Below are 13,356 nucleotides of genomic sequence, written 5' to 3'. Positions count from 1 at the left end.
TAATGATGACCCATGTATCTGTTGGGATACATTTCTTTAGAACATAGTTAACATATCAAAGGTTATATTTCAGATGTGTACCTCAGAAGTCAAAAGAACGTTAATAACATTAGAGTTTTGTTCTTAGGACTTCCATCCCAGTGTGAATCTCATACCAGAGATTATTTTTCTCAGTGGCTTTAGGAAAAGCTTCCAATTGTTCATTTCTTTTTTTTAAAAAATCATTTATTTTTTTAATTTAAATTAGAAATAAGCTTGCTTCACATGCCAATCCCAGCTCCCTCACCCTTCCCTCCTCCCCAACACCCCACCCCCCCCACCCCCACAACCAGTCCCTACTCCACTCTCCAGGGAAGGTGAGGCCCTTCATGGGATATCTTCAAAGTCTGTCACATCATCCTGGGCAGGACCTAGGCCCTCCCCCATGTTTCCAGGCTGAGAGAGCATTCCTCTATGTGGAATGGGCTCCCAAAGTCCATTTGGATGCCAGGGATAAATACTGATCTAGTACCCGAGGCCCCAAAGATTGCCGAGGCCTCCTCACTGACACCCACACTCAGGGGTTCTGGATCAGTCCCATGCTGTCCTCTCAGCCATCAGTCTGGGGTCTGTGAACTCCCCCTTTTTCAGGTCAGCTGTTTCTGTGGGTTTCACCTGCCCGGTCATGACCCCTTTGCTCATCACTCCTTCCTCTCTGCAACTGGTTTCCAGGAGTTCAGTTCAGTGTTTAGTTGTGGGTATCTGCCTCTGCTTCTATCAGCCACTGGATGAAGGCTCTAGGATGGCATATAATGGTAGTGGTCAATCTCATTATTGGGGCAGAATATTTAAGGTAGCCTCTCCACTATTGCTTAGATTGTTAGTTAGTGTCATCCTTGTAGATCTCTGGACATCTCACTAGTGCCAGATCTCTCCTCAAACTTATGATTCCCTCTATTATGGTATCTCTCTCATCCTGCTCTCCTTTATTCTCCCCCCCCCCGACTCAACCTTCCTGCTCCCCCATGTCCTCCCCTGCCCTCCTCTTCTCCCCATCTCTTTCTCTCAGTTCCTTCTCCCCTCTCCCCATGCTCAGGAGATCCTGTCTGGTTCCCCTTCTCTGGGGTACCTTGCACATCTCTCTTAGGATCCTCCCTGTTTCCCAGACTCTCTGGTGGTAGGATTGTAGGCTGGCACCATTTATTCATTTCCTTAAAAAACTTTATGCTGTTTTATTGTACAAGGCAACTAAGGAAACTGTCTTAGTCAGTGTTCTTTTTCTGTGAAAAGACACCACGATCACAGCAACTCTTAAAAAAGAAAACATTTAATTGGGGATTTAAAAAAGAAAACGTTTAATTGGGGATTGCTTACAGTTTCCGAGGCTTAGTTCATTCCCCTCATGGTGGTATTCAGACAGACTTGGGACTGGAGGAGGAGCTGAGGGTTTTGCATATGGATCTGCAGGCACTGGGCCTGGCTTGAGCTTTTGAAACCCAAGCCAGGGATATACTTCCTCCAATAAGGTCACACCTACTTCAAGGCCACAGCTTCTAATCCCTTTCAAGCAGTGCCACTCCCAGATGACTAAGCATTGAAATATATGAGCCTCTGGGGGCCATTCTTATTCTAACCGCCACACAGACCCAGTTAAAAATCACTCAACAGCTACACACACACACACACACACACACACACACACACACACACACACACACACACACACACACACACACAAGACAGAGAGGGTAGCCCAGGGTCACACACACACACACACACACACACACACACACACACACACACACACACACACACACACACACACACACACACACACACACAAGACAGAGAGGGTAGCCCAGGGTCTTGTGTGCTAGGCAGGTATTCCACTACCTAGCCTCTACTCCAACACATCATAATTTGTCCTCTGTGTTCCTATTAGTATGGTCCATTAAGCTTTGCATAGAGTGTTGAACTGCTTTCCTAATCCAAAGTCTCAAAAGTTCACATTTTGCCAGCAAACAGCATGATCAGGCTAATTATTTTTAGTGAAACATTTTTTTCTGTTTTATTAATTTTTTTCTCAATTAGATTTTCTTTTCTTTCCTTTTTTTCCTTTGCATTTCCCCTCACATTCTCCCTTCCCTCCTCCCCTCTCCTCTCTTCCCTTCCTCCTTTCCCCCTGCCCCCCATGCTACCAATTTACTCAGAAGATCTTGTATATTTCTCTTTCTAAATGGATTCATCTATGTCTCTCTTAGGGTCCTCTTTGTTACCTTGGTTCTCTGGGGTTGTGGACTGTAGGCTGCTTGTCCTTTGCTTTATGTCTAATATCCACTTATGAGTGAGTACATATATTCGTGTGGTACATTTACACAATATTACTCAGTGGTTAAAAAACAATGACATCTTGAAATTTGCGCAGGCAAATGGCCGAAACTAGAGAAAGCCATCCTGAGTGACATAACCCAGACCCAGAAAGGCAAAAGTGATTAGTGAAACATTTTTTATCTTATTTTTAGGGGAAGTTCTAAGTAATAAGGATTTGTGGTTAACTTATCGATTGTTTATGACAGTTGATCAAGCTTTGGAGATTTACACCTTAGATGTTGTTTAGTTGAAATGGAGATTATACTGTCAGTTTTCAAATCCTAAAACCTGTAGTATCAGATTCTGAACTAGTAAAATAGTTCATTAATAAGATTATCAGGCATTTTGTTCTGATAATTTTTACCACAGCATTGAAACCATGCTTTGTTCATGTGTTTCATGTTAGCATCCTTATTGTATAGAGCTTTGTGAATGTCTCATGCACTTTAAACCTTTAGTCAAAGAAGTGAAATGCTTTGGCAGATTTTTGGTGCAATGTTTCTCCCTTTTGGGTGGGTTTCATGATAAATGTCTTATAAATCCATGTTAGAATAAGCCCACATGCTTTGTTAAGGGTTTCTATGAGATGATTGTTGTGTTACTGCTTTTATATGTTGAATACATAGACCTCTGTGTATTATTAATTTAGAAATTTCACTTAGATTGGTTTAGCTGTCACATTTTCTCAGTCGTTGGTCATACTGATTAAAAATTCCTCATCTTGAAAGAAATAATACCTTTGGTATTGTTTTGTCTTTTTTGTTTTTTAATGATTTTTCGAGACAGGGTTTCTCAGTGTAACAATTCTGGCTGTCCCGGAACAAGTTTAGTAAACCAGTTTAGTAAACAAGTTTAGTAAACTAGAACTGGGAATAAAGGCATATGCCACCACTGCCCGGCTGGTATTGATATTCCTATGTCACATAAGTCCTCTAGTTTGAACATATGAAACAGTGTCCTGTTTCTTTCTAGCTATAAATGAATGAATACATTTTAGAAATAAAGTGCCAGACAGTGGTAGCACATACCTTTAATCTCTGTGAACTTACTGTTTATGAAGTAGCAATTGATTTTCCTTGCATTCCTTTACATAAGGGTTCAAAAGAGGAGTGATTTTTTTTTTTACTTGGGAGGAGTGGTTATGCTTTAAACCAATTTATTTCTATTGATTTGTTTTAGATTAGCAGTCGATATGAAGAATTATTTTATATTTACTTCCGTTACTTTGTCATTAAAATAGTTTCTGATAATCTAAGTGTTAAAGGCATTTCCTGTGAAATGATTATATATGTATTTAACCATGTAGATCCTCAGTTTGTGGTCTGCCAGCTAAAGGTGAAGATATATTCCTCCAATTCAGGACCCACACGACGGGAAGACAAGTTCATGTACTTTGAGTTTCCTCAGCCATTGCCTGTGTGTGGTGACATCAAAGTAGAGTTCTTTCACAAGCAGAACAAGATGCTCAAAAAGGTTTGCACTTTAGTTCTATTGGGTAGAAGTAGCTGTGCCTTGAGTAACCTCATACCTCTCTCTCTCTCTCTCTCTCTCTCTCTCTCTCTCTCTCTCTCTCTCTCTCTCTCTCTCCCTCCCTCCCTCCCTCCCTCCCTCCCTCCCTCCCTCCCTCCCTCCCTCCCTCCCTCCCTCCCTCCCTCCCTCCCTCCCTCCCTCCCTCCCTCCCTCCCTCCCATCACCACCTGGCCCTCAGACACTTTTCTTAAGGAGACTGAGATACAGTATTTCTTTGCCAGTCATTGAGCTTTGATGGATTTCTTGTTAGGTTTGTATACACCTTGCCTCATCTGTGACATTGATGGGGCATATAAGCAAAGCCTTTGTGGACTTTTTGTTTTCGCTTTATTTGTTTTGTTCTATTCTCTGATCTTATGAATGACACAAGCCTCATTTTACCCAGTTGGGTGTGTGTTTCTTGAGATTGGGCTATTTTACACTTTGTTTCCCAAGATTTGCTGAGAGTTTAGTCAGTATTATTTAGTTGAAAGAACTGGCTATGAAGAAGTGATTTTAAAAAAGTGAGCCAGGCTGTTGTAGTGCATTTCTTTAATCCCCAGCACTCAGGAGCCAGAGGCAGGAGGATCTCAGTGAGTTCGAGGCCAGCCTGGTCTACAAAATGAGTTCTAGAATAGTCAGGACTGTGACACAGAGAAACCCTGTCTCAAAAAACAAAAACAAACAAACAAAATATACTTAAACATGTAAGTTCAGAATGCTAAGGCTTGAGATACACTTAAGAGAAGGCAAAAGCTCAGCTGTAATATCCTTAATTTGGAATGTTGCAAACATGTAAAAGAGTGTAAGGTACACAAGTTTCAGAGAAAGACACCAACTTTGTTTAGAATTGACTGACACCTGTAAAGCATGCAGGATTTTATTTTCTCAATTTTTAGATTTTACAAAAAGTGATAATGGAAATTTCACTTACTATAAAACTTTTAAATGTTAATTCGATTTATCAGAAGAAATAGTTCCATTTTCTAGGATCTAAGTAGTTAAAAGAGTAAAATCACAACCATAGCCAGGCGGTGGTGGCGCACACCTTTAATCCCAGCACTCAGGAGGCAGAGGCAGGCGGATCTCTTGTGAGTTTGAGACGAAGCCTGGTTCCAGGACAGGCTCCAAAACAATACAGAGAAACCCTGTCTTGAAAAACCAAAAAACAAAAAATCCCAACCATACCAAATTACTAATTCTATCATAGACTCAATTTTCTACCTCTAAGAAAGAAAAAACGCTAAGTATAACTTGTTATCTTTTAGTTATTGTCTTTATTTTTGAAATACAGTAGGTGTGAGTCAGCAGTATCTTGAAAGTTGGGTATTTAGAAGGCTCTGTTTTTTTCTTCCTACCTCCTAGAAGACTCAAGGTTCACACAAAATTGTGTGTGCATGTGCGCGTGTGCACGCATGTGCAATTTTTCATTCCTTATTTTCTTTGTTAGGTTTTGATTGCTTGGAGATAGGTTCTCACTTTGTAGCTCAGGCTGACCCGAACTCACTAAGTAGCCCATGTTGGCCTCAGATGAAGCAGTCCTTTTGCCTTGATCTCCCAAGTGCTGTAATTATAGGCATGCACCACCATACTTGACTTTATATTGTTTTTTAAAATATGTATTTACCTCACCATCTCCTTGTACTTTTAAGAATGCGCTATTTCTTATTCCAGATCTCAATTGCACATTTATATACATAAAACTGAAGATTGGATATTTGTATATCTTAGATTACTTTATGTAAATTTGCATTTATCATAGCTTTTCCTGACTTAGTTAAGTGCCTGCTCTGATTTAAATAAAAAGTTTCAGAAAATTAGTACAAATCAACAAACTGCATTTTGGGAGTTGGAATAATATTACCTATTTTTTTTTTTAAAGAAAAGTAGAGATGCTAAGTTAACAACTTTGCTAAAATAAGTGAGATCAGTAAGGTTTTAAAAAGACTTGTCATGGGCTGGTGAGATGGCTCAGCAGTTAGGACCCAGGTTTGATTCCCAGCACTCACATGTTGACTTACAATCATCTGTAACTCCGGTCCCAGGGGATCTGAATTGTTTTCTGAACTCCGTGGGCACCAGGCATGCACAGGGTGTACGTACGTATATCCAGGCAAAATAAAGTTGCCATATTTCCTTAGGGAGCTTGTGCTAACTTTTTTAGGGCTTCTAGTGAAGTAAAACACCTGAATTTTATTATATCTACAAACATGTAAATTCAAAACATTCTTTTTACTTTTTTATAAATTTAGAAACAACCTTGTTTTACATGTCAATCCCAGTTCCCTCTCCCTCCCATCTTCCGACACTCTCCACTGACAACCCCTCCATACCACTTCCATCCATGCCCCAGGGAGGGTGGTGTGTATCCTTTTTACCAGAAACAGTTCAAGTAAGACAAGGAAAGAGCAATAAAGCATGTTCGAGTATTTGATTCCTTACACTATTGATGTTTCAGCTGGTCTTCAGTGTATACCGGTGAGTGTATGCCATGGGCGAGCTCTCAGAGAGAAAATCACACTCGCCTATAAGGGAATGACAGCTAAGGAAGTTCCTAAATTCAAAACATTTTAAAATATGATATTAGAATAGAGAATACTTTACTTAGACTTTTAACATAAAAAAGTAAGTTACCGGCTGGACGTTGGTGGCACATGCCTTTAATCCCAGCACTTGGGAGGCAGAGGCAGGCGGATCTCTGTGAGTTTGAGGCCAGCCTGGTCTACAGAGTGAGTTCCAGGACAACCTCCAAAACAATACAGAGAAACCCTGTCTTGAAAAACCAAAGGGAAAAAAGAAAGTTTACATGTTGATATTTTTATCTGAAATTTGAGTAAAAGATAACTTAGTGAATAAGAATGGAACAAACAGCCGGGCGTTGGTGGCGCACGCCTTTAATCCCAGCACTTGGGAGGCAGAGGCAGGCGGATCTCTGTGAGTTCGAGGCCAGCCTGGTCTACAAGAGCTAGTTCCAGGACAGCCTCCAAAGCCACAGAGAAACCCTGTCTCAAAAAAAAAAAAAAAAAAAAAAAAGAATGGAACAAACATTCCATAAGTTGTTTGCCTTCAATTAGAATACCACATTGTATATGATTTATTATGTTGACTATTTGTGATATATTTTAAATGAGTAAAATATTTCTTTTCTTTGTTAGGACAAAATGTTTCACTTTTGGGTAAATACATTCTTCATACCAGGACCAGAGGAAACATCAGAAAAAGTGGAGAATGGAAGTCTCTGTGATCAGGAAATTGACAGTATTTGCAGTATAGAACGTGCAGATAATGACAAAGAGTATCTAGTTCTTACCTTAACAAAAAATGATCTGGACAAAGCAAACAAAGACAAGGCCAACCGATACTTTTCTCCCAATTTTAAGGTCAGTTAAACCCATTTTTGACATGGGAATGTATGTTTTATTCTAAGTGTGTAGCTGAAGAACTGGCTTCACTCATTTAAAACCAAACCTGTGTTAGTACTCTTTAGTTTGTAACATTCCCAAATGGTTGCCTAGCCTTTCCTTTTTCTATTTATTACTCTACTGACTCACGTTCCTTTTCCTCCTCTTTCTCCCCCCTCCTCCCCTTCAGCCTTTTCTTTTTCCTCTTTTAATTCTGTTGTATTTGTTTCATTCACATGTAACAAATTTAACTGTTGATTGTGAACACAATAATACTCCTAATACTTGAATTAGAGATGGACAATTCCATGTGTTAGTGACAGTAGCACTACTATTCAATGCTTTTAGATCTTAAGGTTGTTTTAAGTTTCCTATAGTATTCTCAGGTTTTCATTTCCTCTCTTTTCCATAAATTTACATTTCTCTCAACTGTTTTTCTGTTTTCTTGTTTTTTAGGTAGGGTCTTGCTATATAGGAACTGGCATTCCTCCTGCCTCACTTGGCAACCCATTGCTTTTAAATGTATTTCTCTCTAGTTTTACTGTTTTAATATTTCTTTGGCAATGTACCTGAGTCCTTGACTAACATGGGTGATGCGTTGAGTTCAACACCAAGTAATAGAAAAAACTGTCGCTAAAAAATAAAGTATTTTATTGTACATAAATGCTATTTTCGCTGTACCTGAACAAATATATCAAGATAAGAACTATGGAACATGCAACTGGCAAAGAGGGCCTGGTCAAGTGGATGATATGTAAAGAGGGGTCTGAGTGAAATGGGCAAACTGGGAAAAGGAAGAGTTGATGCCAGAGCCCTGAGGCAGCAATGAGATTGATATATTTGAGTGGCCGAAGTCAGATCCACTGAAAGAGAGTCACAAGAGAACCAGTCTTGATGTGACAATGTGGAGTGTGCAGTATAGGAAAGGTATAACCTCAGTTTGTCTTTAAACGTTCAGTTTACTCCCTTACATTGAGACTGTCTAGGAAACTAGGGAGAGGTAATAGGATAGAAGAGGGGAATGAATGGGAAAGAGAGCCCACTGGCAGCAAGTTCCTGCATATAAGAGGTTGTGCTTGCATGGTCTAAAGTAATGGCAGGGAGAGGTGGTAAAATTAGTAAAATACTTTGAACAGGGAACTTAAAGCAAATGTTGGTTATAAGAAAAAATTATAATGACTTAAATGGGAGAGAAGCTACAGATAAAGATCCTGTTTAAATCCAGCCTTCAATTCACCAGGTATTGTCCTTTAACTTGATGCCTGGTCTTCTGGGTCTTTGTTCCTTTTCCTTTAAAAAGGAAATACTTAAGTTTTACTGCAGCCATGCACACATGGAAAGACCATTGACCCACTCTTTGGACCACTGTTAGCGCCCCCCATTCTCTGTTTAGGTGAGGATTTTAGGGCTAATAGATCTTGAACACATTATTATCAAGCAGTGTTTGTATAGTGTTACTAATAATAAAAATAGTCTCAGATGGAGATAAAAACAAATGTTTTAGAAACTTAACCATTTGTAAACTTAAGCATTTGTAAATTGATTTTTGTGATTGAAAAGTGTATGTAGTGAGTTCTTAAGGTCATTGCCTTCAGTTTGCATTCCTTTTATAGAATCATATAGCTTATTCTTTAGAAATAGTAATTAACATGTCAGTGTATCTTTTCAGTGCAAGTAGGCAATCTCATGGTCATTTGAAAAGCAGTACCTTTCAAATTCATGTTTGTTACAGTACTTTCAAAGTGAGTCTGTGAAAGTAAATGTCTTTGCTAATGTAAAACTCATCATAACTTCATTTTCATCTTAAATTTTCTTTCTCTAGGTGAAATTATACTTTACAAAAACAGTAGAGGAGCCATCAAATCCAGAGGCTAGCAGTTCAACTTCTGTGACACCAGATGTTAGTGACAATGAACCTGATCATTATAGATATTCTGACACCACTGACTCTGATCCAGAGAATGAACCTTTTGATGAAGATCAGCATTCACAAATTACAAAAGTCTGATTTTTTTTATCAAGAGGGATAAAATACCATGAAAAAAAAACTTGAATAAACTGAAATGGACCTTTTTTTTTTTTTAAAATGGCAATAGGACATTGTGTCAGATTGCAGTTATAGGAACAATTCTCTTTTCCTGACCAATCTTGTTTTACCCTATACATCCACAGGGTTTGACACTTGTTGTCCAGTTGAAAAGGCTTGTGTAGCTGTGTCATGTATATACCTTTTTGTGTCAAAAGGACATTTAAAATTCAATTAGGATAAATAAAGATGGCACTTTCCCATTTTATTCCAGTTTTATAAAAAGTGGAGACAGACTGATGTGTACACGTAGGAGTTTTCCCTTTTCTTTTCTGTCACCAGCTGAAGTGGCTGAAGAGCTCTGACTCCCAGGTTCACGTCCTACCCCTTTGCACCTGTGGCAACAGATAAGTTTGCAGTTGGCTAAGAGAAGTTTCTTACAGGGTTTTGCTACATTCTAATGCATGTACTTGGGTTGAGGGAATGGAGGGAATGCTCAGAAAGGAATATTTAGCTGGGTTCTGGACCATATACCATCTCCAGCTACTTACACGCACCTTTCTTTAGCATGCTACAGTTACTAATCTGGACATCCAAGAAATTGGCCGCTGTCACTGCTTGTTGTTTGTGCATTTTTAAGAGCATTATTGGTGCTAGAAAAGGCAGCTAGAGTGATTCAATTTGTATTGGGGTACAGGAATGAACCTTCTACAGCATCTTAAGAATCCACAAATGAAGGGATGTAAAAATAACATGGTCATGGATAAGAGACACAGCAACAATGACTTAACCATACAAATGTGGAGGCTATCAACAAAGAATGGGCTGGAAACAGAAAAGTTGACAATGATTTATTCCGTATGCTTTCTCAGTTGTAATGACTGCTCCATCTCCTCTGTAATCAAGGCCAGTGCTAAAAGTCAGATGCTATTAGTACCTATATCAGTCAACAACTTACATCTATTTTTATTAATTTTCAATCATATACCCACTGTGGATGCTTCATGTGCTGGCTGCCAGTTTCTTTTTCTCATTAACTAGAAACTATTTTGTAATTCTTCACAGGAAATTACAACTTGAGATTCAGCAGTAAGCAGTTTTTGTCTGTAGAGATGGATGATGCACTTACTCAGTCCAGTAGCTGTCAGATGCCCCACCCTTTTGACCTTACACATTCTATTACAATGAGTTTTGCAGTTTTGCACATTTTTTAAATGTCATTAACTGTTAGGGAATTTTACTTGAATACTGAATACATATAATGTGTATATTAAAAAAGTCATTGTTTGTGTTAAAAAAAGGAAATTAGAGTTGCAGTAAATTTTCAGCACTGCACGAATAATAAGGCATTTAAGTTTTTCAGTAGAAATTGTCCTACAAATGCTTTATCGACTTGCTATTGAAAGAGTAGATCTTTTTTAATGTGCAGTGTTGAGTCACTTCTTTATAGTGGTAGAGTTGGGATTAGGGCTTCAATTTTACTTCTTAAATATCATTATATGTTCAATATGCCCAGACTGCATACAATTTAAAGCAAGAGTACAACTACTATTGTAATGGTAATGTGAAGATACTATTAAAGAGGATTTTTCCCCCCCTGGGAATTTGGTGTCTTTCAAATTAGACCTTGACCTTGACATTTGAATATCCAGCCATTATATTTCTTAATGGTGTGAAGTCCCATTTTCAAAACTTATTGGTGCTGAAATTGTTCACTAGCTGTGGTCTGACCTAGTTAATTAACAAGTACAGATTGAGTAGGACCCACCACAGAAGCATTTATAGGTTGATGGTAAGTAGATTAGGCAGAAGGTCATCTAAAATATTCTTAGAAAATAATGTTGATGTATTTTCCATACCTCATCAGTTTCACTCAACCAGTAAAAATTTAAAAATTGTAACAAAGCTCTTAGGATTTACACATTTATATTTAAACATTGATACATGAATATTGATCGACTATTGATAAAGTGACAAAGTTAGAGACAACTTTTCCTAAGATCTCACCACTGAAATTTGTATACCACCTTGTCTTTCCTAAAAGCTGAAAGTAGTCAACTCAAATGAAAAGCAGCTATTGGTCTTTTGGAGATAGTGATGAGCACTGCTCTTTGTTAGTTTTGGGCACAGCATGCTAAACTATAACTTGTATTGTTCCAATATGTAACACAGAGGGCCAGGTCATGAATAATGACATTACAATGGGCTGTTGCACTGTTAATATTTTTCCTTTGGAATGTGAAGGTCTGAATGAGGGTTTTGATTTTGAATGTTTCAGTGTTTTTGAGAAGCCTTGCTTACATTTTATGGTGTAGTCATTGGAAATGGAAAAATGGCATTATATATATATTATATATATATAAATATATATTATACATACTCTCCTTACTTTATTTCAGTTACCATCCCCATAGAATTTGACAAGAATTGCTATGACTGAAAGGTTTTTGAGTCCTAATTAAAACTTTATTTATGACAGTATTCACGATTAGCCTGAAATGCATTCTGTAGGTAATCTCTCCTGTGTTTCTGGAATGCTTTCTTAGACTTTTTGGATGTGCAGCAGCTTACGTGTCTGAAATGACTTGAAGGCATCACCTTTTAAGAAGGCTTACAGTTGGGCCCTGTACCATCCCAAGTCCTCTGTAATTCCTCTTGGACATTTTTGCCATAATTGTAAAAGGGTAGTTGAATTAAATAGCATCACCATTCTTTGCTGTGGCACAGGTTATAAACTTAAGTGGAGTTTACCGGCAGCATCAAATGTTTCAGCTTTAAAAATAAAAGTAGGTTACAAGTTACATGTTTAGTTCTAGAAAATTTGTGCAATATGTTCATAACGATGGCTGTGGTTGCCACAAAGTGCCTCGTTTACCTTTAAATACTGTTAGTGTGTCATGCATGCAGATGGAAGGGGTGGAACTGTGCACTAAACCGGGGGCTTTTACTGTAGTATTTGGCAGAGTTGCCTTCTACCTGCCAGTTCAAAAGTTCAATCTGTTTTCATATAGAATATATATATATATATACTAAAATAATTGAGTCTGTAAAACAGCCTTAATCTGGTTCAGCCTCTTCAGATACTCTTGTGCTGTGCAGCAGTGGCTCTGTGTGTAAATGCTATGCACTGAGGATACACAAGTATGACGTGTACAGGATAATGCCTCATGCCAATCAGATGTCCATTTGTTACTGTGTTTGTTAACAACCCTTTATCTTAGTGTTATAAACTCCACTTAAAACTGATTAAAGTCTCATTCTTGTCATTGTGTGGCTGTTTTATTAAATGAGAGTATTTATAATTCAAATTGGTTAAACCTATTGAAATGTCCAGTAATGGGCAGCCAAATATGATTACAAAGATCCTGTAGGTTTTTCTTTTTTTTTTTTTTTCTTCCCCCTCCTAGATATGCTTCAGAGCCTACTATTAGAAAAGCATGGTTTTTGTCAGCTTGGGAGTAGATTTGTATCTGTCTACTCATGGTTAAAAGAAGCACTTTGAGCCTTAGTTAGTCGTCACGTCATAAATTTTTCCAGGCACAGTAAGGTATATTTTAATCTTGAAAAAGTTCAAGGTTTCTGGAAAACGGTGCTTATTTGCTTTATAAAGCCAGATGTCTGAAGATAGTTGTCCCCCTGCCCCCTGGGCTTGTTGTCTCAGGCCTGTGGCTTTCTGTTTTCCAACTCTACAGTTGGCCATCCGCACATGGTCGGCTTCATCAGGACCTGTCCCACATGAAGATGAATGTTCAGAATAGTGGGCTCAAATATAATCTTGTTTCTAATATTCCTAAGGGTTAAAGAGTAAGGCAAATCCTTTCAACAATCAGAGAATTTGTGACAGTGTAGTTTGTACTGATGTTTTGAAAGTAAGCAGACCATTCGTGTCACTGTGAAATTTTAATGTTACATACAGTTAATAGTTTTTCTGTGACCTTTTTTAGAAAGCAAATTGAGTGATGTAATTATATAAAGAAATTTGAAGATTGTATGAATTCACACATTTTTCTTTAGAATTCTTAGCTAGTGTGTATGGGTTAAAACTTGAATATAAAGATATTTTGATTAAGA

The 13,356-nt window shown here is 38.2% G+C and overlaps 1 protein-coding gene across 1 annotated transcript in view; it reads left to right on the top strand.

Annotated features, from left to right (window-relative positions):
- Positions 1-12,551, top strand: part of Pten (phosphatase and tensin homolog) — a gene marked incomplete at its 5' end in the record, with an annotated part of 69,178 nt that extends 56,627 nt beyond the window's left edge. Inside the window, 3 exons of the mRNA XM_005063688.4 lie at positions 3,656-3,822; positions 7,014-7,238; positions 9,082-12,551. Of these exons, the coding sequence (XP_005063745.2) occupies positions 3,656-3,822; positions 7,014-7,238; positions 9,082-9,267 (578 nt within the window). The remainder of the gene's footprint in view (positions 1-3,655; positions 3,823-7,013; positions 7,239-9,081) is intronic.
- Positions 12,552-13,356: the final 805 nt, after the last annotated feature.

This window comes from Mesocricetus auratus, unplaced genomic scaffold (assembly GCF_017639785.1).
Source record: "Mesocricetus auratus isolate SY011 unplaced genomic scaffold, BCM_Maur_2.0 Super-Scaffold_4256, whole genome shotgun sequence".
Classification (NCBI taxonomy): domain Eukaryota; kingdom Metazoa; phylum Chordata; class Mammalia; order Rodentia; family Cricetidae; genus Mesocricetus; species Mesocricetus auratus.
The sequence above is the reverse complement of the archived record's forward strand: the minus strand, read 5'-3'. Positions and strand labels throughout refer to the sequence as shown.